This window comes from Pithys albifrons, chromosome 7 (assembly GCF_047495875.1).
Source record: "Pithys albifrons albifrons isolate INPA30051 chromosome 7, PitAlb_v1, whole genome shotgun sequence".
In the NCBI taxonomy this organism is placed as follows: domain Eukaryota; kingdom Metazoa; phylum Chordata; class Aves; order Passeriformes; family Thamnophilidae; genus Pithys; species Pithys albifrons.
This window is the reverse complement of record NC_092464.1, coordinates 57,987,973-58,011,193: the sequence shown is the minus strand read 5'-3', so window position 1 is coordinate 58,011,193 and position 23,221 is coordinate 57,987,973. Positions and strand designations below refer to the sequence as shown.

The window sequence follows — 23,221 nt, the reverse complement described above, 5'->3', positions numbered from 1 at the left end:
ACTATTTCTATCCTCTGCATTTTATTCTCTTCAGACCTCGCCCCCATCTCCGGTGACTCCCGACAGGGCCCGTCCCGCGGGGCGGCTCGTCAGTGCCGGCCGGGCCCCCTCAGTGCCGATCTCTGTTCCATTTCCTTCATTCTCTGCTTTGTATTCGCACTTCGCCCGTCCCGCGGGGCGGCTCTTCAGTGACACGGCCTGGCGGGGCCCCCTCGGAGCGGCTCCCCCAGGGCCCTTCCCCTTGCCCTTCCCCTTCTCGTTCCCGCCGGGATTCCCCTCCCGGCTCCCCCTCCCCGCCCGCCCCTCCCCGTCACGACCCGGCGGTGCCGCTGCCGGAGCCGGAGCGGCTGCGACGCGACTTCCCCGCGCTCCAGGGCCCAACTGAGGGGGTCTCGCCTCAGTTCTCTTTGGTTTGTTCTTCCAAAGCTGGGGAAAAACGATTTATGGTCCTTTCTAACGCAAATCTGTTCCCTCCTCCGCTCGGCCAAAGGGGATCTGGGGCTGTTTTCCCTTTTGGGGGCAAATAAAACCAATGCCCTGAGTCCTGGCAGGAGCAGCAGCCCTGCAGCCTGTGGAGCCTGTGCTGGCCTATGCCTGTCAGACGAATAGAGAGTAATGAATCAGTGGTTAATTAACCTAATAAAGTGCTCCTAATTAGAGGGCAGGCAAAAGGATTCCCCAGGGCTTGAACTGAATACCTGCCAGTTCCACAACACTGTGTTTGTATATTTTTTAAATACATCTGATATTTATTGTTTGATTTCAACGTTTTATAAATCAATTATATTTTATTGATTCTCCTCTCTTAGAGGTCAGGATCAACACCTTGATCTTTTATTTTCACCATTCTGGGAAGTGAGAAATACTTTTTTCCTCTCAGTACCTTGTGCTGCAACTCCTTGTCCTTTCCCCTGGTTTTCCTTCCTCTGGATACAAACCCCCCACGCCCCATCCCAGGGGTGCAGGGACTGGGGGGTCGTGTCTGCTGGGCCCCCAGATTGGTGGGGGAGAGGAACTCGAGGGGGTGCTGATGGGGGTGGGGTGATGCCACCCCTCGGGTCCCCAAGGGCTGCTCAGGGTGGGCAAACTGAGGCCCAGACTGAGGGAGGAGGGGCTTGGGGGACTGTTCTCCAGGCTCTGATTGGCTGCTGTCCCACCCCCCAAGCTGGGACCCCAAAAGAGGGAGGAGAGGTCTTTTCGGGGACACTCAGCTCCCCCTGCCCCTGTTCAGGGAGGCTGCAGGGACTTGGGGGGTCTCCCCAGGGAGCTTTGCCCCAGGACACCCTGCCTCGGGCTCTGGGGGTGGGGGGTGATGGTTGCCTTGAGTCCCCCCCTTTTTCCATGCCCCTTCCTTGAACAGGATCTGGCATTCCAGGACATGGGGGGTCCTCACCGCAGCCCCTCCACTGTCCCCTCGGGGCCCTGATGGCCACCCTGGTGCTGTCCCTTGTGCTGGGCAGGGAGTTGCCCCCAGGGGCTATTTGGGGGTGTGACGTTCAGATCTGCTTAATTTTTGATGCAGATTGAACTACAAGTTCGAATCATTCTCTTGAGCAAAATTAAAACTCAAGTTATCTGTAAATACCAAAACCTGATTTTTATTAATGGATTGCGAGAGAGATGCGAAAGGAAAAGAGGGAAAATAAGAAAAGTTAGGAAAAATGCTTAAGATTATTTATAGAAGCAGAGAAAAGAAACCACCATAAAAAACTACTTGAGTGCCTTATCCATGTAACTGAGAGGAAGGGGGGATGCAGATGCTCTCTCTGTTTCCACCACGATGTTATCTCATGGCTGCCAGAGGATGGTGAGTCTTTGAAATGAAAAATGCCCTTATTTCCCCTCACGACCAGACCAGCTTCTGGAGTAGCTGCAAAAGAGGGTGCTTTATTTTAGCCTGTAAGAGAAAAATTCAGAGAAAGGATATACCTCCACAGACAGTCACAGACCATTCAGGCTGCCAGGCAGTCTCGCTCTAGGCCGATGCCCTCTCTCCAGGCTGACAAGCAGTCTCTCCTTCGAGGCAGATGACGGCTGGTGGTGTTGGAAGGAAAGTAAGACGAGCTGAGAAGAGAGATCAGAAGAAGACTAGGCAAGGCGTCCTGGTTTCTCCTTGTCTCTTGTTCCTCCAACTTCTGAATTCACCTTCAGGTTTCTATAATGCTTTCCTAATCTCTACACATGTTCTTTGGCACGTAGTCAGGTCCAGATGTGGGAAACTGATCACAAAAGCAGGATTTTCTGGCAGGAAGTATTTCCTTGAGAAAGCTTTTCCACTAAAGCTGCCATAGCAATGTTAGCAGGATGTACTGAGAGGCAGAAAACAATGGAGAAACATATTTTTGACTTGTTTACACGCTACAGGGTGCCAGGGTGGGTGAGAGATGCAGGATGAGCTCTGCCAGCAGCTTCTGGCCTTCCTCAGAAAGAGGGAAGGGGATGGATCCAGCTTCATGGATTGCTCAGGTGGCGATTCCTGCTGGGATGAGAGTGGGGGACAGAGTCACCATGTCCCTGTCCCCATCCCATGGGATTGATCCAGCTGTGGAGCCCACAGAGAGCAGGAGCTCCGCTGAAATCCATCATCATCCTGCTCCATCCATCCCACCCAATCCAACTGTGGAATCCCACCTCTATCCCCCTTCATCCAGCCAGCCTGATCCTGCTCCATAATCCAGCCCTGATCCCACTCCAGAATTCCTTCTGATCTCACTCTGGAATCCTGCCCTGATTTGGAATCCCATCCCAATCCTGCTCCATCCACTATGCTCTGATTCCCCTCTGGAATCCCACCTGGATCCCACTCCATACCTGCAGGGGAGCCGTCAGTTCAAGCGTCTGCTCCTGTGGAAAACAGAAGATCCATGAGATTCTGGCCTGGATCACACACCTGGATCCATCCTGGGATCCATCATGGAGAGGATCTGGATCTGGAAGCAGATACACTGCTGGTACTCACTGATAGGTGTTGTGTTGTATCCATTCCTCTCCCTGTTCCCTATGGAAAAAAAGCAGGATCAGCACCTGTGGCACAGGATCCCTGGAATGCTGTCAAGTGGATCTGTGCCCCTTCCCAACCCCCATCCCGTGAGTTACCGGATTGGAGCTTCCAGACACTGAATCCGATGAGGCTGCTGGTGATGGCAGCGATGACGGACAGGACGACCACCACTGGGGTGGAATTCCAGTTGGATTCTGGCTCTGGGAAGGGAGGAAGTGTGAGGAGGGGGAAGGGAACCCCCAATCCACTTCTCCACATTCCCAAATTCCCTGTTCCCACATGCCCAGTTCCCACATTCCACATTCCCAGCCTCACCCCAGGCGAAGATCCCGGGCTCCGGCATCCCGGCGTGCTCCACCCGGCACCGGTACTGCTCCCACTCCCCCGGCAGCGCCTTGATCCTGGCCCAGCTGTGGAAGGTGCCGTCGCTGTTGGGAACGACCCCGCCCCACTCTGTCTCCTGATCCCAGATTTCATCCCCTTTCATCCAGCTGATCCCGAGGATCCCGGGGTAGAATCCGTACGCGTGGCAGGACAACATCAGGATCCCGTGTTCCTCTTTGCCGGAGACATGGACATCAGGGGGCTCTGGAACGGGATAATGGTGACATCCAACCATGGAATTCCCACAAGGATGGGGTGGCAATGCGATCTGCCCATGGAATTCCCATGGCAATGGGATGGGGCTGAGATCCATCCATTGAATTCCTATGCAAATTACCACATTCCCAAGTCCTCCATTCCCAAATTCCACATTTGAATGGGAATTCCATCCCCACCTTTGCGCTCCAGCGCCTCCTGCCCGTATCCGACGTATTTCCGGAGCCCTTTTGGACAGATGTGCCCCAGATAATTTGTTATTCTCTCCGCCTCGAACCCTTCGTGTTCCCATTTCCTCTTGGTGACCTGGGCAGCGCTGTCGGCCGCCACAAAGCTCTTGGATCCCAGCTCTAATGAGATGAAATCCTGCCCGTCGTAGCCATGCCGGAAGGATCCACGGACGGTCCCGTCAGACAGGAGGGCACAGCCAACAACCCGCTGCAGTGTGTGGAGACCTGAGGGGAAATGGAGCCACAAAGACCCCTGAAATTGTGTCCCAGCCCCACAGAGCCCCACCCAGAGTGTGATGGAGTCTTATCCCAGTCCCTTGGATCCCCATGGATACCCACTCAGCCCCACAGGTAACACCCCAGCCCCACAGATCTCATTCCAGCCCCACAGGTCTCATTCCAGCCCCACAGATGCCCCCTAGACCCACAGATCTCACCCCAGCCCCACAGGTCTCACCCCAGCCGCACAGATCCCATCTCAGTCCCACAGATCCCCGTCAGCCCCACAGATTCATCCCAGACTGAACAGATCACATCCCAGACCAACAGATCCATATCCCAGCCCCACAGGTCCCATCCCAGCCCCACAAATCCCATTCAAGTCCCACAGATCCCATCCCAGACCCACAGATGCCTACTAGACCCATAGATCTCATCCCAGCCACACAGATCCCATCCCAGCCACACAGATTCCCCCAAGCCTCACGGATTCCATCCCAGCCCCAGAGATGCACCCCAACTCTACAGATCTCCCCCAGCCCCAAAGATTCCCCCTCCAGCCCAGAGATCTCCCATAGGTCCACAGATGGCATTCCAGCCCCCCAGATACATCCCAGCCCCATAGATGCACCTCAGCCCCACAGATCCCATCTCAGTCCCACAGAACCTATCCCAGACTCACAGATCCCTCCCAGTCTCACAGATCCCATCCCAGCCCCACAGATCCCATACCAGCCCCACAGATCCCCTCACAGCCCTAGAAATGCCCCCCAGATCCCATCCCAGTCCCACAGATCCACATCTCAGCCCCAGAGATGCACCCCAGTCCCACAGATCCACATCCCAGCCTCACAGATCTCCAGTCCTAAAGATTCCCTCTTAAGCCCAGAGATCTCGAGTAGCCCCATGGATCGCAACCCAGCCCCAGAGACCCCATTCCAGCCCCACAGATCCCATCTCAGCCCCACAGATCCCATCCCATCCCCACAGATCCCTCCCAGTCCCACAGACCCCATCTGAGCCCCACAGATCCTGCCCCCCGCTGCACCACAGACCCCCTACAGCCCAGAGATCTGCCATAGGACCATGGATTGCAACCCAGCCCCACAGATCCCATCTCAGTCCCACAGATCCACTCCAGCCTCAAAGATCCACCTCAGTCCCACAGGTCTGCCCCAGACCCACTGATGGCCCTCAGCCCCTCATATCCCCCCACCCCCACAGATCCCAGCCCAGCCTCTCATATCGCCCCCAGCTCCACAGATCCCAGCCCAGTCCCACAGATCCCCTCCTCCGACTTACAAACCCCATCTCCAGCAGCCCAGATAGCCCCCAGACCCACAGATCCCAGCCCAGCCCAAGATCCCAGCCCAGCCCAAGATCACAGCACAGCCCCACAAAACCCCCCGACCTTCAGATCTAAGCCCAGACCCAAAGACCTCCCGAGACCCACAGATCATCCCCAGCCTCAAAGATCCCCCTCCAGCCCACAGATCTCACATAGCACCACCGATCCCATCCCAGCCCCACAGATGCACCTGAACCCCACAGATCCCATCCCAGCCCCACAGAACTCCCCCATTCCCAGCTGACCCCACTCACCCCCACTCTGGTTGTACCGGCCCCGCAATATCTCCAGGTTGTCAGCAGCCCAGTGCTGGTTCCCCTCGTTGATCTCGGTCTCTTCATCCCAATATCCCGGCTCGACTCCCTTCTCCATCCACGGCGTCTGTGGCTCCACCCGGCCCCGCTCGCTGTCGTAGCGCACAAAGGGGATCCCATCCAGGAACCCCATGGACAAGAACTGAGGGACCCCCGGGCTGGGCTCCGACACTGCCACATCCAGGTACCACAGGGAGTGAAGAACTGGGAGGAAAAAGAGATTTGGGGGCCTGGGGGGTCATGGGTAAAGGAAAGGGGGAACTAGGAGAGCCAGGAAGGGGCTTTGGGGATCCCAGGGAAGTTGGCGCAGGAAGTCTCAGTGCCTGGGTAGGGTGTGCAAGGGGGTCCCACTGCACAGGACTGGGGGCTCAGGAGGGTCCCAGAGTCAAGGAAAAGGAGGGTACAGGGATTGGGAGAGGTGGAACAGGGAGTCCAAGAGGTTCCTGTGTCCAGGAAAGGGGGATCCAGGGGCCCTCAGGGTCAGGGAAAGGGAATCACAGGGTGGGGAGACCCAGAATGCCCAAGAAACAGGGTGCAGGGGGTGTTGGTGCAGGATAAAGGGGTGCAAGGGGGTCCCTGTGTAAGGGAATGGAAGCTCAGGGTGGTCTTGCTGCCATATAGGGGGGTGTAGGAGGGTGCCTGTGCCCAGGAATGGGAGTACAGGGGTGTCCCAGTCCCAAACAAAGGGGGCTAGGGGGTCTGGGTGCTGAGTAAGAGGTGCAGGGGGGTCCCCATGCCCAGGAATGGAGGTTCAGGGGGGTCCCAGTGTCAAGGAAAGGGCAGTGAGGGCACGGGGAGATGTGTGATGGAGGTTCAGGGGTCCCTGTGCCCAGGAAAGGGCAGTCCAGGGGTCCCCAGTGTTGAGGAAAGTGAGGTCTGAAGGCTGGGAAAGGCAGGAATGGGGGTTCAGGGGGTCTCAGGGTCAAAGAAAAGGGGTACTGGGAGATGAAAAATGGCTGGAAAAGGGCGCACAGGACAATGCTGGTGCAGGATAAGGGGGGTTCAGGGGGGTCCTGGTGCTGAACAAGGGAGGATCCAAGGGGATCCAAGGGTAATGGAATGGGGGGTGCAGGGACTGGGAGATGTGGAATGGGAGGTCCAGGGGGTCCCTGTGCCCAGGAAAGGGGGGGTGGAGGGGTCCAGGGGTCCCCAGAGTTGAGAAGAGGGAAGTCATGAGAAGGAGAGACCTGGGATGGCTGGGAATGGGGGTTCTGGAAGTTCTTGGTGTAGAGGAAAGGAGGGGCTGGGAAAGGCAGGAGTGCGGGTCAGGGGGTCTTAGGATCAAGGAAAAGGAGGGTCTGGAAGAGGTGGGATGGCCAGGAAAGGGGGTGCAGGGGGGTACTGGTACAGAATAACGGGGTTTAGGGGAGTTATGGTGCTGGATGGGAGGTTGCAGAGGGTCCTGGTGCCAGGGAATGGGGGTTCAGGGATTTCTCTGTGCCCGGGAATGGGGGCTCAGGGGGGGTCCCGTTGCCCAGGAATGGGGATCTACGGCATCCCAGTGCTGGATAAGGCGGTGCAGCATGGTTCCCGTGCCCACGGAATGGGGGCTCAAGGGGTTTCCCGTGGCCGGGAATGGGGTTTCAGGGGGGCCTCCATCCCGGGAATGTGGTCTTGGGGGTTCTCTTCCCGGGAACAGAGGTTCAAGGGGGTTTCCATGTCCAGGAATTGCCCTTCAGGAGGTTTCCCGTGCCCAGGAATGGGGGTTCAGGGGTCCCGGTGGCACATAATGGGGTTTATGGGGGGTCCCAGTGCTGCGGGAGGGGTTGCAGGGGGGCCCCAGTGCCCGGGAATGGGGGTGGAGGGGAATTCTCCTGCCCGGGAATGGGGGTTCAAGGGGGTCCCGATGTCCAGGAATGGGAGTTCAGGGAGGTTCTCGGTGCCCGGACATGGCAGTTCCGGAGTTTCTCGCTCCGAGGGTCCCACTTACCCTCCGTCGCCCCCCCCGGGGCCCCCAGGAGCCCCAGCAGCCCCAGGAGCGCCCCCAGACCCAGCCCTGGGGCCATCGCGCTGCTCCGCTGCGGCCCCGCCCGGCCCTGACCCGGACCAGGCCCCGCCCACAGAGCCGCCTCCGGCCGCGCGATTGGCTCCGCTGTTTCTCGACCGCCAATGGCAGCCCGATCCGCCTGTGACGCAATCGGTATCTGGGCAGATTCCGGTGGCGCAGGTTGTGAGACGGGAAAGCGAAAGTGTCCGAGGGAGCGTGGGGGAGGCGGGACTGGGAAATTCCCGGGAATTCACCTGGATCCACTTTGGGACCCCTCCTGGGACCCCTCTGGATCCCTCCGGGACACCCTGAGACCCTCCACGGCCACGAATTGCGGGACCCTCGGGCCGGGCTGGGCTGAACTCCCGCGCCCTGCGGTGAAACTCGGCCTTAAACCCGCTGGTTCGGGGGCGGGATCGGGAAAGGGCGGCGGTGCCGGGAAGGGACCGGGACGGAGCGGGACAGGCTGGGATGGACTGGGGTGGACTGGGATACACTGGGACACCGGGATACACCGGGACCAGGACCGGGACCCAACGGGACCAGAACTGGGGTAACAGAGATCGTACTGGGAACAACTGGGACCACACTGAGGGCAACTGGGGTCATACTGGCATCATACTGGGAGTGACTGGGAGGATTCTGAGAGCAGATGGGACCATGTTGGAGGCACCTGAGGTCATGCTAGAGGTGACTGAGGTCATATGGGGGTGAGTGGGACCACACTGGAGGTGACTGAGAGCCACTGGGCCCATGGTGAAAGTGCCCTGGGCCCCACTGGGTGGAACTGGGTGACTGTGGCCCAGCTGGGGCTCAGGGTTGTTCTCCCCCAGGGCCCCTCGGGCCCGGCCGAGGCCGCAGTTCTGAGCCAGGGCCGAGCAGGGACCCCCCGGGTCCCACTGACACCCCCGGCCCCACAGAGCCGAGGGACAGGGAATAGCCAGGGACAGGGAATGGCCAGGGATAGGGAATGGCCCTGGGGACAAGGAATGGCCAGACACAGGGACTGGCGGAGGACAGGGAATGGCCAGGGACCAGGAATGGACATGGACAGGGAATGTTCAGGGACAGGGAATGGCCAGGGACAGGGAATATCCAGGGACAGGGAATGGCCCCGGGGACAGGGAGCAGCTGAGGGCCATGGCATGGCTGGTTCCTGCCCTGGATGTCACCGCCCGGAGCGTTCGTTCCCCCCCGTGGGCAGCGAGGGGCGCTGGAGGGTCCCTGTGCCCCCCTGCCCTCAGTCCCTGCTGGCACCGCTCCGGGCCGGGTCGCTGTCACGGAGCGGCCGCTGCCCCGGGACAGGCTTGGCTGCAGAGTTTGGGGTTAAACCCGCCCCGCTGGGCCGGGGGGGCAGCCCTGGACACCAGGGCTTTGCTCCTGGGGCTCTGCAGGGGCTCCCGCGGGGGCTCGGCCTCCTTGGGGCATCCCCTGCTCCGGCCTGGGCTCCTCCCGGGCTGCGGGGGGGTCTCTGCCCCATCCCGGGCTCCTCCGCAGGGCACAGTCGCTCCAGCTCAGGGGCACACGGAGCTCCAGCCGGGTCGGAATAGCAGCGATTCCCTGCGCTCCCGGAGCCCGGGCACATCGCCAGGGTGGGAATGCTCCAGGGGCGGCTCCGGGCACATCGCCAGGGTGGGAATGCTCCAGCGGCGGCTCCGGGCACATCGCCAGGGTGGGAATGCTCCAGCGGCGGCTCCGGGCACATCGCCAGGGTGGGAATGCTCCAGGGGCGGCTCCGGGCACATCGCCAGGGTGGGAATGCTCCAGCGGCGGCTCCGGGCACATCGCCAGGGCTGGGAATGCTCAAGGGGCGGCTCCGGGCACATCGCCAGGGCTGTTTCCCGCAAACCGCGGGGGTTTCGGAGAGGGAGGCGGGTTCTGTACAGAGTGCGGGCGGGGGGCGGGCACTCGGCTCGGCTCGGACGCGGCCCCGGCGCAGGTGAGACCCGAAGGGCTCGCCCCCCGTGCCCCGCCGTGTCTCCTTCCCAGGGCCCGCGGAGAGAGCGGCTGCCCGAGGGCTCCTCCTTCCCCCTCGCTCGGAGCCGGGGCCGCAGCAGCGCTGGCCCGTCCCGGTTCCGCTCGGCCCGACAGGTTTGGCCGCCCCGTCCCCGGGAGTGTCCCCGGCCGGTGGGACCGGGCTTGGAGCCCCCTGGGCTGGTGGGAGGTGTCCCCGGCGGGCCACGGGTGGGGCGGGGTGGGGTTTATGGTCCCTCCCAACCCAAGCCATGCTGGGACTGAAACACAGACGCGGTCTGGGATGGACCGAGATGGGGTGTGGGATGGACCGGGATGGGGGTGTGGGATGGACCGGGGTGGGGGGGTGTGCGCCAGATCGGGGCTCTGGGGGCTGGGCTGGACCAGGATAAAGCAAGTATGGGTTTGAGTTCAGTTCTCAAGATTGCTGTGCCATATCCAGAGAGAATTTGTGAGGGGGAAGGAGGATGTGGGACTAGAGGAGCAATAATAGGCACATTTCTCCTCCACATCCTGCTCCATCTCCTCTGGGCATCCCCCTCCAGCCGAGCCCAGCCTGTGGGTCCCACCTTGGGGTCCCAGTGACCCCCCAGGTGTCTCCTTGCAGGGACACCTCAGGTAAGGGCTGAATTACTCTTTTATTTTCTGATAAAAAGTGGATATTCCTGTTGACTGTTTGGATTCCCTCTCTTTTGGTCACTGGAGAAAAGCCCCTTTGAATAATTCCCACATGCACTCGTGGACTCATTTCCCTTCCCTGGGCAGCAAAACAAAAGGCCACAACTATATTGGGCTGTAATAGTTTTGAAATGCTCTTTGGGGCACAAAAGTCCTGTAGTTGCTCCAAACCCAGAGTGTTTGGGAGTATTTTCCTTGACAAGTTTCTCTGCTGTTCCCCACTAGATGTTTTCTCCTCCTCTTTCTCCCCCACTTGGTGTTCACCCCCAAATGCCCTAAAGTGCAGCCTGGGGCAGCAGGAATTTGGGGGCTGAGAACAGTAAAAATCACTGCATCAATTCAACCTTATTCAAAATCAAGTGTTGGAGTGGGAAGAATGACCCTTTTGGTTCCTACTTTGCAGGCACAGGTAGATGGTTCTTACCTGGAGAATATTTACCTGTGGAGGAACTGCTGGGTAAGGACTGGTAATAATTGGAATTTGTTGATATCAGGGTTTATATAGAGTTTTAATTAATGTGGAAACTCTTTGCAGCTCCCAGTGACTCACCAGCAGCATCCACATTCTGTGCCAGTGGATTCTTGTCCTCTTTCTCTGTTTATATTCTTATAAATATTCTACAAACTGTTCTCATGGGGTCAGTTTTGCTTTGCTGAACCTGTTAATTTTTAACTTTGTCTTGGGGATAGTGCATGGCCAGGGAAAGCAGGAAATGAGTTTAGGAAAAGCAATGAAGAAGGTGGGAAAATGTGCTGATGTGGGAGGTCACAGCAATAACAGGGCTGAGCAGAGGCTGGGACAGGAAACAGTGAACAAAAAACAGCCTTGAGGAAAGAAACAGGCTTAGAAAAATGCCTGTGGGGGGAGAGTTTGGGGGATTATCAGCTTTTTGTGGTTTTATATTTCGGCCATGAGAGCATCTTGGGACAGCCCCGGGATGGAGCAGGAGCTGTCCAGGCCCTGAGAACTTGGGGTGTTGTCTGAGATCAGCTCATGGCAGGAGGGGCTGAGGGTGCCCCTGTCCCCTCTGTGCCCCCCAGGGGTGGCAGGAGGAGCTGAGGGTGCCCCTGTCCCCTCTGTGCCCCCCGGGGTGGCAGGAGGAGCTGAGGGTGCCCCTGTCCCCTCTGTGCCCCCCAGGGGTGGCAGAAGCCCCTCGGGAGGCAGGTCCAGAGGGACCATCCCCTGTCCTGGGGCCTCCACGAGCTGCCCTGCACAGGGTGGGGAGACAGGGGGTGGGCTCAGGTGGGGCTGAAGCACCTTGTGGGGTGACCTGGTGGGCCTGGGCTGAAAACACCTCACAGCTGTGCAAGTCCTTGAGACAAAACCTTTCCAGGGCACACAGAGATGGCAGAGCCAAGGCTGAGCTGGGAAAAGAAAATGAGTGCTGGTTCTTTGAAGGCTGAAATCACCCAAACCTGGCAAAGGGATAATTGTGCTTGACTTTCCTGGCAGGAAAGTGCCCCAAATCAGGCATTTTCCACTCCCCAACTCCCACTCTGAGCAGGAACTGGCTTAGTTTGCACAGGTGAGACTCAGCTGCTGCGATGGAGCCAGTGCAGGGGAGGGCAGAGGAAGGGACCAGTAAGAACCAGTTCTTGTTTTGGGGTTGTGGTTTAGGGTTTTGAGGGCAGCTAAAATGAGCTCAGAGAGCTGTGAGGGGGAATGATTGAGAATGTTAAAGTTCTTTGCCAGCTGTGGAAAAGGACTAAGAAGGTTTAAATTGTTTACAGGCTGTGGGTCAGGGGGATGGTGCCCATCCCATGGTGGAGAGGGGCACAAAGGGAATGCAGCCCCAAAAATGGAATGGGCCCCCCTCAAACCTAGCCTGGAGCCCCCCATGTGCTTTGAGCTGTGTTGGGAGGAGGTGTTGAAAGTGCATCAAGGACAAAAAGGTGCCCATCAGGGTCACCCTGCTCGTTGTGGGGCTGCTCCTCACCCTCATTGCCCAGCTGGGTGAGTGCTGAGGGTGGAGGAGCCACCCCACAGCCTCCTCCTGGCAAACCCCCTGGAGTAATCCACCTGGTGGGTGCACTGTCCTTGATTCCAGCTAAGAAATGCCCATCCTGCCCCAGTCCTGCCCTGCCTGGCTGCCTGGAGAGTGGGATTGGCCTCGAGGGCAAGTTCTTTTATGTCATGGAGCAGGAATGGGATGGAACGGGAATGAGGCCTCCTGCCTCTCCCACCCAGCCCACCTGACCACCATCAATACCTGTGAGGAGCTGGGGAGAGGAATCCCCAGTGTGGGATGGTTTTGGGGGAGCAGGTTTGGGAATTCCCTGTGGGGAGTGGGGTGGAGGTGCCTGTGATCCTTGTTTTGCCCACCTCCAGAATTTCCTCTTGTGCTACAGGTGGTCTGTGCACCACTGGATTGGTCTCCAGAGTGAAGGTTCCAGACCTTGGGAATGCTTCAATGGGTCCCTCTTCAATGCCCTGTACATTCCATCTTCTCCTGGAGAGCAAAATGTTGAGCTGGGCTGGGGCTGAGTGCAGGAAGGCACAGGTAGATCCAGATCTAAGGAGGTGGGAACTGCTTCTCCTGGTTGTGCCAAATCCCTGGGACACAGCCCATGGATTTGTGGGATGCAGGTGCTGGTGGGGGTTGAGGCCATGCCAGGATGAAGCCCATGGGAATATCCCCTCCTTTGAGGGGTGGGAGGCAGTTTGAGCTCTGCCTGGGGGAGGTTTGCTGGGGAGGGTGGTCCCTGCTCCTGCAGCACTCTCTGGGAATGGGAATCCTTCCCTGAGCTCTGGCTGTGCTCTGGGTGCAGGTTTGGCATCCAGGGCAATGGCCAATGTGCCTACACCAAATCCCATGGGATCAGCAGCAACTGGTGCTCCCAGAGGAAATTCTCCATCTGCAGCCACCCCCAGAGGAGCCCCAGTGGGGTTTGGAAGGATCCAGGAACCCAGAATTCCACCTGAAACTTCCCTCTTGACAAAGATCCACCACCAGCTGCCCTTAATCTCACACAACCAGGAGTTTTAGGGCAGGTTTTAGGGCTGGTTTAGAGCTTGTTTTTGGCTGCCCTTATTCCCACACAACCATGAGTGTCCCTCTGGTTTATATTTAAATTTTAATTTGGAGCACTGGAAACTCCTCCTGGCGACAACACAGAGGGAGTCCCTGGGTATTTTCAGGCACCATCAGGGTGGACAGAGGGACCTGCAGCGGCTCAGTCCCCAAACCCACATCAATCAGCCCCTGCTGGCAGCTCTCCCCTCCTGCCCCTCAGGGATTGCCACTGCCCAGGAGCTGCTCCCTGCTGGGAATTCAGGGGGAATCTGCTCCAGTCCCTGCCTGGAGCTGGGCTCTCATGGATTTTGGGAATTTTACCATGGACTCAAGGGGGGTTTATCCCTTTTGGATGCCTCACCTTGTCCCTGCAGCAGCCACACCACGATGCCCACCAGGACCAGTGTCCCAACCCCTCCAGATCCCAGCAGAGCCCAGAACCAGTGAGGACCTGCAATGGGACCATACTGGGAGCGAGGGAGGAAGCAGCTCTTCTTCCTCTGTGCTCCCTGCTCTGCTTTCAATGCTCTGCCTCAGCTGCAGGTCCCCCACATCCCTCTGCTCAGTGAGGAAACCTCCCAAGGCTCTCTGGGAGCCCAGAAATCCCACAAGGTGCCTCTTTGTTCACTTGTCCCAGCAAAGCTGCAGAGCCTCAGAGCTCAGTCCCTCCCTCTCCTGCCCTGAGCTGCACCCAGAGGTGTCCTGGGGATGGGGAGACCCCCAGGCCAAGCCCTGGGGATGTTTGGAGTGATCCCAGAGGGGGCTGCAGGGCCCCCCCAGCCCTGCTGAGCAGGTGAAGCCCTGCACAGTGTCCGTGGGCACTGGCTGTATTTTCCATCCTTCCCAAGGAAATGGGGTGAGAAGAACAAAACCTGCTGGTGCCAACACTGTGCCCCAGGCTGGGGGTGGGCAGCAAACCCTCTGGAGGGCAAAGCATTGGGGTTTGGCCACCAGCAGCTCAGGAAAAGGCACAGAAGGTCCTTTTCTTGCCCAGCATTTCCTGCAGGGAAGGGATCCAGCCCCATCAGGGACATTGGCCCCTCCAAACCCGTCCCCCCAAGCAGAGCCCCCCTGGGATGGGGCAGAGGGGCTGAGGGACGTCACTCACCGGGGCCCCTCCGGGGCACAGCAGGGCTGGCACAGATGGTGGTCAGTGCCCTGTCCCTGCCCCCGGGACATTGGGATCCGGGATAACGGGGGGGTTGGCCCCTCTGGAGCAGGAGCAGAGCCTGGCAGGGGGGTGGGCTCGTGTCCCTCCAGGCTCTGGGTCGCTGTCCTTGTGTCACCGCGGCCGCAGGAGCCACAAAGAGCCACTGCCGAGGGTGAAGCTGCTCCGAGGGGTGTGAAGGGGCTGTGGGGGGAGAGAGGAAGGTGCTGAAAGGGCTCCTGGAGGTACATCCCCCAAATTCTTCTCCTCCTCATCCTCATCCCCTTCCTCCTCCCTTTCACTGGAATGCACTAATATCGATACTATGATGTGAATATAATATATATTATGTATTATCTATATTATTCTATCATTATTATACTAAATAAAATATAAAAATTTTATTAGAATATTAATAAAATATTTTCAATAGCAGTTTATTTAAATTTTTTTATTATATTTTCGTTGCATAATCTTATGTATTTATTAGTATATTTTATATATTTTGTGTGTAAAATATGATTTCAAATAACATTTTAATTAGAATTATTTGATTATACTTTCATTGCATAGTTTATGTTTCTTATTTATTTATTTCAATTTTTTATTATATTGTAATAATCTTTTTATAATTTATATATTTATGTATTTAAAGTTTATTATTTATTTATTTAAATAATTTTTTTATGCAATTATTAATTAAATCAATATTTATTTTTTCCACTTATTAAAGCTGTTGTTGACTTATTTTTAAATTGTTGATTAACTTTTACCCCACTGTTCCCTGTGCCCCCCATATGCCAAATAACCAACCCCACTGTGCCCCATGACCCCCATATGCCAAATAACCAACCCCACTGTGCCCTGTGCCCCCCATACACCAAATAACCAACCCCACTGTGCCCTGTGCCCCCCATATGCCAAATAACCAACCCCACTGTGCCCCATGACCCCCATATGCCAAATAACCAACCCCACTGTGCCCTGTGCCCCCCATACACCAAATAACCAACCCCACTGTGCCCTGTGCCCCCAGCCCTTGGTCTGCAGAGCGTTGCCAGAGGAACAGAAACCTTTGCACAGACCCCACAAACTCAGGGAGAGGGATCAGGGCACAAAATGGGTCTGAAATGAAGCAAAGCTGTTTTTAATCCCAACAGGCCTGGGACAGTCCCCCCTGGGGGGTGCTGGGTGTGTTGTTCACCCGTCTCCACCCCTGCCCTGCCCTCACTCCAACCCACACTGGCTGCAGGTTCCTGCCTGGAACAGCCTTGGGGTTCTCCTGGAAATGGAGGTGACCAGTTGTTCCAAAAATCTCTCTGGGGAGAGTTTTGTGGGATGCAAAGCCACGGAGTAAATGTGAATCCCAAATCCATGGGACACTTGGACCATTTTATGACCAATTCCCAACCTTGCCCCCTCCTTTTTCTTCACGTTTTTGGGTGGTAATCCCAGTTTAGGGCCAGTCCCAGAATGCCCAGCACCATCTTTTTATAGAGATAAAAATACTTCTATTTTTTTCCCTCATGTATCCAAAACTTGAAAGAAAAAAAAAGGAAAAAAAAAGGAAAAATAGGAATTTTCCCAGTTTCTTCCAGTAGCAGGAAACAGGATAAAAGAGGATAACCCCAAAATCCCAGTAGGAAAAACTATGCTATTACTTTTATTTTTTAAAAGTTTATTGTAATTTCTTTTTATTATGTCTTTATATTTCATTCCAGTTTTTATGTTGTAGTTTGGGATTATTATGTAAATTCTCTCCCCTGCCACTTAACTGCCCAGGCCAGCGGTTAACAAAAGAAGCAGTTAACTGTTGATCACTTGGGTGGGGGCAGGTTTGTCTCTTTTGGTTTTTTTTTTCGGATATTCTTCCCAGTCTTGGCTCGGCGGAACGCGGGAGTGGGGGCTCCGAGGAGGCTGCCCTGCTGGTTACTGCTGGGGCTTTCCTGGCTGTCTCGCTGCCGCTGTGCCCGGACTGCTTTCTGGCCACGTTGCTGCTGCTGCCTCCCCCTGACTGGTTCTGGCTGCGCTGCTGCTGCTGCCTCCCCTGACTGGTTCTGGCCACGCGGCTGCTGCTGCCTCCCCCTGACTGGTTCTGGCTGCGCTTCTGCTGCTGCTGCCTCCCCCTGACTGGTTCTGGCCACGCGGCTGCTGCTGCCTCCCCTGACTGGTTCTGGCCACGCGGCTGCTGCTGCCTCCCCTGACTGGTTCTGGCCACGCGGCTGCTGCTGCTGCCTCCCCTGACTGGTTCTGGCCACGCGGCTGCTGCTGCCTCCCCTGACTGGTTCTGGTCGCGTTGCTGCTGCTGCTGCTGCTGCTGCTGCCTCCCCCTGACTGGTTCTGGCCGCGTTGCTGCTGCTGCTGCTGCTGCTGCTGCCTCCCCTGACTGGTTCTGGCCCCGTTGCTGCTGCTGCCTGCCCTGGAATTGCTTCTGGCTGCTCGTGCTTTTCTGCTTCTTGGACGGGGAACACAGGGGGAAGAGACTGAGTCCATCTGAAAGCCCACTGCTCGTCTGTCTCGCTGGAGAGGGACTGAAACTCACTCTGCAGCCAGCCAGGCTGTGACATTGACACTTAAGTATAACTTTTCCCCCCCTGGAGGAAAACCTGCTGGGTTTTGTTGTTGTTTTTTTCTTTCTCTTGTGGTGTTGGGGAAGTGGGTTGCACTAGTCTGTTTACATATATAAATATATAAATATATATATAAATATATATACAGCAGTTATCCTTCTTGTATTAAAATTCCTTTTCTTACATTTGATAAAGAGTGGTGTGATTATCGTGGAGGAGGCCCCTCCCCTGCTTGTGGGTAAACATTTTGGTTTTTTCCCCTCAAACCAAGACAGTTTCCAACATGAAAAAGCAGAAGTTGATCCATCAGGAAAAGGTGCAGTGGTGCCAGGGTGGGTGAGAGATGCAGGATGAGCTCTGCCAGCAGCTCCTGGCCTTCCCCAGGAAGAGGGAAGGGGCTGGATTGCTCAGGTGGCAATTCCTGCTGCAATGAGAGTGGGGGACAGAGTCACCATGTCCCTGTCCCCATCCCATGGGATCGATCCAGCTGTGGAGCCCACAGAGAGCAGGAGCTCCGCTGAAATCCATCATCATCTTGCTGCACCCATCCCACCCAAGCCCACTGTGGAATCCCACTTCTATCCCCCTTTATCCAGCCAGCCTGATCCTGCTCCATAATCCAGCCCTGATCCCGCTCCAGAATTCCTTCTGATCTCACTCTGGAATCCTGCCCTGATTTGGAATCCCATCCCAATCCTGCTCCATCCACTATGCTCTGATTCCCCTTTGGAATCCCACCTGCATCCCACTCCATACCTGCAGGGGAGCCGCCGGTTCACACATCTACTGTGGAAAACAGAAGATCCATGAGATTCTGGCCTGGATCACACACCTGGATCCATCCTGGGATCCATCACTGGATCCACATGGAGAGGATCTGGATTTGTATCCAGACACACTCCTGGTACTCACTCATAGGCGTTGTGTTGTATCCATTCCTCTCCTTCTTCCCTATGGAAATAAAGCAGGATCAGCACCTGTGGCACAGGATCCCTGGAATGCTGTCAGGTGGATCTGTGCCCCTTCCCAACCCCCATCCCGTGAGTTACCGGATTGGAATTTCCAGACACCGAATCCCATGAGGCTGATGATGATGATGGCAGCGATGACGGACAGGGCGACCACCACTGGGGTGGAATTCCAGATGGATTCTGGCTCTGGGAAGGGTGGGAGTGTGAGGAAGGAGAGACAAACCCCCATCTCACTACTAGACATTCCCAAATTCCCAGTTCCCAAATTCCCATTTCCCACATTCCACATTCCCAGCCTCACCCCAGGCGAAGATCCCGGGCTCCGGCATCCCGGCGTGCTCCACCCGGCACCGGTACTGCTCCCACTCCCCCGGCAGCGCCTCGATCCTGGCCCGGCTGTGGAAGGTGCCGTCGCTGTTGGGAACGACCCCGTCCCACTCCATCTCCTGATCCCGGATTTCATCCCCTTTCATCCAGCTGATCCCGATGATCCCGGGGTAGAATCCGTACGCGTGGCAGGACAATGTCAGGATCCCGTGTTCCTCTTTGCCGGAGACATGGACATCAGGAGGCTCTGGAATGGGATAATGGTGACATCCAACCATGGAATTCCCATGCAAATTACCACATTCCCAAGTCCTCCATTCCCAAATCCCACATTTCAATGGGAATTCCATCCCCACCTTTGCGCTCCAGCGCCTCCTGCCCGTGTCTGATGAATATCTGGAGCCATTCTGGACAGGTGAGCCCCAGGTATTTTGTCCACTGCTCCACCTCGATCCGTTCGTGTTCCCCTTTCCTCTTGGTGACCTGGGCAGCGACGTCGGCCGCCACGAAGTTCTTGGATCCCAGCTCGGAGGAGAGGAAATCCCGCCCGTCGTAGCCGTACCGGTCCGATCCCTGGACAGTCCCATCGGACAGGAGGTCACAGCCAGAAACCCACTGCAGTGTGTGGAGACCTGGGGGGCAAACAGACCCACAGAGACCCATGGAATTGTGTCCCAGACCCAGAGAGCCCCATCCAGAGTGTGATGGAGACCCACAGAGCCTCATCCCAGCCCCTTGGATCCCTATGGATTTCCACCTAGCCCCATAGATCACCCCCAGCCCCACAAATGCCCCACAAGTCCCAACCCAGACCCACAGATCCCATTCCAGACTCACAGATGCCCCCTAGGCCCACAAATCCCAGCCCAGCCCCACAGATTGCTCCTAGCCCCAGAGATCCCATCCCAGCCCCACAGATTCCCCCCAGCCCCTCAGGTCCCCCAGGCCCACAGATTCATCCCAGCTTCACAGGTTCCATCCCAGCCCCACAGATCCACATCCCAGCCCCAGAGATGCACCTCGGCCCTACAGATCTCCCCTAGCCCCAAAGATTCCCTCTCCAGCCCAGAGATCTCCCATAGCACCATGGATTGCAACCCAACCCCACAGATACATCCCAGCCCCACAGATGCACTGCAGCCCCATAGATCCCATCTCAGACCCACAGATCCTCCCCAGCCCCAAAGATCCCCCTCCAGCCCACAGATCTCTCATAGCACAACAGATCCCATTCCAGCCCCAAAAATGTCCGTCAGCCCCACAAATCTCATCCCAGTCCCACAGATCCTCATGAGACCCACAGATCCCCCCCAGGCCCACAGATCCCATCCCAGCCCCACAGATCCCATCCCAGACCCAAAGATCCTCCTCCAGCCCAGAGATCTCTTCTAGCACTATGGATCACATCTCAGCCCCACAGATCCCAGCCCAGCCCCATGGAACTCTCCAATTCCCAGCTGTCCCCACTTACCCCTGCTCTGGTTGTACTGGATCCGCAGTGTCTCCAGGCTGTCGGCAGCCCAGTGCTGGTGCACCTCAGCGATCTTGGTCTGTCCATCCCAAAATCCCTGCTCAAATCCCTTCTCCATCCACGGCGTCTGTGGCTCCATCTGGCCCTGCTCACTGTCATAGCGCATAAAGGGGATCCCATCCAGGAATCCCACGGACAAGTGCTGGGGGACCCCCGGGCTGGGATCTGACACCGTCACGTGCTGGAACCGCAGGGAGTGGAGAACTGGGGGGACACAGAGATTTGGGGGAACTGGGGGGTCAAGGGTAAAGGAAAGGGAGAGCTGACAGAGCCAGGAAGGGGCTTTGGGGATCCCAGGGAAGTTGGTGCAGGGAGTGTCGGTGCCGGGGTAGGGGGTGCAAGGGGGTCCCACTGCACAGGACTGGGGGCTCATGGGGGTCCCAGAGTCAAGGAAAAGGAGGGTACAGGGATTGGCAGAGGTGGGACAGGGAGTCCAAGAGGTTCCTGTGTCCAGGAAAGGGGGATCCAGGGGCCCTCAGGGTCAGGGAAAGGGGGTCACAGGGTGGGGAGACCCAGAATGGTGGAGAAAGGGAGTGCAGAGGATATTGGTGCAGGATAAGGGGCTGTAGGGGGGTCCCAGTGTATGGGAATGGAAGTTCAGGGGAGTCTTGCTGGTACACAGGGGGGTGTAGGAGGGTGCCTGTGCCCAGGAAAGGGGGTACAGGGGGGTCCCAGTGCTCAGTAAGGATGTGCAGGGGGTCCCAGTCCCCAAAAAAAAGTGTTATGGGGGTCTGGGTGCTGAATGAGACACGCAGGGGAGTCCCCATGCCCAGGAATGGGGGTTCAGGGGGTGCCAGGGTCAAGGAAAAGGAGGGATGGGAGAGGTGGGATGGCTGGAAAAGGGCCACAGGTTGATACTGGTGCAGGATAAGGGGGGGCCAGAGGGATCCTGGTGCTGAACAAGATGGGATCCAAGGGGATCCAAGGATAAAGGAATGGTGGGTGCAGGGACTGGGAGAGGTGGAATGGGAAGTCCAGGGGTCTCTGTTCCCAGGAAAATGGGGTCGAGGTGTCCCCAGTGTCGAGAAAACAGAGGTCACAAGAAAGGAAGACCCGGCATGGCTGGGAATGGGGGTCCTGGAGGTCCTTGGTGTAGAGGAAAGGAGGGACTTCGGGCTGGGAAAGGCTGGAGTGCGGGTCAGGGGGGCTTAGGATCAAGGAAAAGGAGGGTCTGGAAGAGGTGGGATGGCCAGGAAAGGGGGTGCAAGGGGGTATTGGTACAGGATAACCGGGTATAGGGGGGTCCTGGTGCCAGATGAGGGGGGTGCAGAGAGTCCTCATGCCCAGGAATGGGGGTGAAGGGGGGTCCCAGTGCCCAGAAATTGTGGCCAAGCGGGTTCCAGTGCCTGGGACCCCCTGCAGGAAGAACAGAGAGTGAAGAACTGGGAGGACTCTGAGATTGGCAGGTTTGGGAGGTCCAAGGGACAAGAAAGTGGAACTGGGAGAGCCAAGAGAGTCAGGAAGAGTCCAAGGTTCAAGTAAAAGGCGGGGATGGGACTGGGAAAGGAGAGAGAGAGGATCCAGGGGGTCCCTGTGCCCAGGAAAGGGCAGTCCAGGGGTCCCCAGTGTTGAGGAAAGTGGGATCTGAGGGCTGGGAAGGGCAGGAATAGGGATTCAGGGGGTCCCAGGGTCAAGGAAAAGGGAGGATCAGGGAGAGGCAGGATATCTGGAAAAAGGATTGCAGGGGGGTATTTGTTCAGAGTAAAGGGGTTCTGGGGGGTCCTGGAGCCGGGGATGGGGTGCAGGGGGGTCCCCGTTTTCGGAAATCGGGGTTCAGGTGGTCCCAGTGAGGGACAAAATGGTCCAAGGTGTCCCAGGAATGAGGATCCGGGGGGGTCCCAGTGCCGAAAATGGGGGTGCAGGCTGTCCCAGTGCCCAGGAATGGGGGCTCAAGGGGTTTCCCGTGGCCGGGAATGGGGGTTGAGGGGGGCTTATTTCCTGGGAATAGGGTTTGGGGGAGGTTCCCTTCCTGGGAACGGAGGTTCAAGGGGGTTCGCATGTCCAGGAATTGCGGTTCAGGAGGTTTCCCGTGCTCAGGAATGGGGGTTCAGGGGTCCCGGTGCCGGATAAGGAGGGGAGGAGGGGCTGGGGTTCCCGGTGCTGCGGGAGGGGGTGCAGGGGGGTCGCAGTACCTGGGAATGGGGGGAAGGGGAATTCTCCTGCCCAGGAATGGGGTACAGGGGGGTCCCGATGCCCAAGGAATGGGGATTCAGGAAGTTCTCCGTGCCCGGGAATGGCAGTTCCAGAGTTCCCCACTTCGAGGGTCCCACTTACCCTCCGTCGCCCCCCCCGGGGTCCCCAGGAGCCCCAGCAGCCCCAGGAGCGGCCCCAGACACAGCGCTGGGGCCATCGCGCTGCTCCGCTGCGGCCCCGCCCGGCCCGGACCCGGACCAGGCCCCGCCCACAGAGCCGCCTCCGGCCGCGCGATTGGCTCCGCTGTTTCCCGATCGCCAATGGCAGCCCGACTCGCCTGTGACGTCATCGGTCTCCGGGCAGATCCCGGCGGCGCAGGTTGTGAGACGGGAAGCGCGTGTCCGAGGGAGCGCGGGGGGGCCGGGGACGGGGGAATTCTCGGGAATTCACCTGGATCCCCTTTGGGACCCCTCCTGGGACCCCTCTGGATCCCCCCGGGACACCCTGGGACCCTCCACGGCCACGAATTGCGGGACCCCCGGGCCGGGCTGGGCTGAACTCCCGCGCCCTGCGGTGAAACTCGGCCTTAAACCCGCTGGTTCGGGGGCGGGATCGGGAAAGGGCGGCGGTGCCGGGAAGGGACCGGGACGGAGCGGGACAGGCTGGGATGGACTGGGGTGGACTGGGATACACTGGGACCAGAACTGGGGTAACAGAGATCGTACTTGGAAAAACTGGGACCACGTTGAGGGTGACTAGGGTCATACTGGCATCATACTGGGAGTGACTGGGAGCATTCTGAGGGCAGGTGAGACCATGCTGAGGGCACCTGAGATCATGCTGGAGGTGACTGGGATCATATGGGAGTGAGTGGAGCCACATTGGAGGTGACTGGGAGCCACTGGGCCCATGCTGGGAGTGCCCTGGGCCCCACTGGGTGGAACTGGGTGGCTCTGGCCCAGCTGGGGCTCAGGGTTGTTCTCCCCCAGGGCCCCTCGGGCCTGGCCAGGGCCGCAGTTCTGAGCCAGGGTCGAGCAGGGACCCCCCGAGACCCACTGACACCCCTGGCCCTGCAGAGCCGAGGGACAGGGAATGGCTCAGGGACAGGGAATGGCCAGGGACAGGGAATGGCCAGGGGCAGGGAATGGCCAGAGACAGGGAATGGCTAGAGACAGGG

The 23,221-nt window shown here is 57.8% G+C and overlaps 3 protein-coding genes and 1 pseudogene across 11 annotated transcripts in view; 1 reads left to right on the top strand and 3 right to left on the bottom strand.

The window, feature by feature from the left end:
• The window catches only part of LOC139673814 (zinc finger protein 850-like), a 701,437-nt gene that overhangs the window by 218,671 nt on the left and 459,545 nt on the right, over positions 1–23,221 (bottom strand). The window lies entirely within an intron of this gene.
• On the bottom strand, positions 1,583–7,753 carry LOC139673855 (class I histocompatibility antigen, F10 alpha chain-like). Of its 4 annotated transcripts, none has more exons than XR_011698220.1 (9): positions 7,643–7,753; positions 5,653–5,916; positions 3,781–4,056; positions 3,317–3,589; positions 3,097–3,201; positions 2,960–2,998; positions 2,812–2,844; positions 1,950–2,476; positions 1,583–1,870 (listed from the first exon to the last, which is right to left on the bottom strand). XR_011698220.1 is itself a non-coding variant. In XM_071559754.1 (8 exons), the coding sequence occupies exons 1-7, from the start codon at positions 7,716–7,718 to the stop codon at positions 2,831–2,833; spliced, it is 1,047 nt and encodes a 348-aa protein (XP_071415855.1). In that variant the 5' UTR covers positions 7,719–7,753; the 3' UTR covers positions 1,583–2,479; positions 2,812–2,830. The 4 variants fall into 4 exon arrangements, 2 of the variants coding, with proteins under 2 accessions (XP_071415855.1, XP_071415854.1); XR_011698221.1 differs by having other exon boundaries at positions 1,583–2,064; positions 2,146–2,476; XM_071559754.1 differs by having other exon boundaries at positions 1,583–2,479.
• LOC139674214 (C-type lectin domain family 2 member B-like) lies at positions 11,897–13,274 on the top strand (annotated as a pseudogene).
• Positions 17,226–22,285, bottom strand: LOC139673860 (class I histocompatibility antigen, F10 alpha chain-like). Of its 6 annotated transcripts, none has more exons than XM_071559767.1 (8): positions 22,186–22,285; positions 19,852–20,115; positions 18,737–19,012; positions 18,355–18,627; positions 18,132–18,239; positions 17,995–18,033; positions 17,839–17,868; positions 17,226–17,569 (listed from the first exon to the last, which is right to left on the bottom strand). In XM_071559767.1, the coding sequence occupies exons 1-7, from the start codon at positions 22,259–22,261 to the stop codon at positions 17,858–17,860; spliced, it is 1,047 nt and encodes a 348-aa protein (XP_071415868.1). In that variant the 5' UTR covers positions 22,262–22,285; the 3' UTR covers positions 17,226–17,569; positions 17,839–17,857. The 6 variants fall into 6 exon arrangements, with proteins under 6 accessions (XP_071415868.1, XP_071415867.1, XP_071415869.1 ...); XM_071559766.1 differs by having other exon boundaries at positions 17,226–17,506; XM_071559768.1 differs by having other exon boundaries at positions 17,226–17,503.

Bases quoted from the DNA above. Each gene is read 5' to 3' on its own strand.
- LOC139673860 (XM_071559767.1), bottom strand. From the start codon at position 22,261: ATGGCCCCAGCGCTGTGTCTGGGGCCGCTCCTGGGGCTGCTGGGGCTC. The intron at 20,116-22,185 runs GTAAGTGGGACC...GTGTCCCCCCAG, and splicing joins CCCGGGGGGGGCGACGGAGG to TTCTCCACTCCCTGCGGTTC. The intron at 18,034-18,131 runs GTAACTCACGGG...TTATTTCCATAG, and splicing joins TGTCTGGAAATTCCAATCCG to GGAAGAAGGAGAGGAATGGA.
- LOC139673855 (XM_071559754.1), bottom strand. From the start codon at position 7,718: ATGGCCCCAGGGCTGGGTCTGGGGGCGCTCCTGGGGCTGCTGGGGCTC. The intron at 5,917-7,642 runs GTAAGTGGGACC...TTTTCCTCCCAG, and splicing joins CCCGGGGGGGGCGACGGAGG to TTCTTCACTCCCTGTGGTAC. The intron at 3,202-3,316 runs GTGAGGCTGGGA...CTCCCTTCCCAG, and splicing joins GCCCGGGATCTTCGCCTGGG to AGCCAGAATCCAACTGGAAT.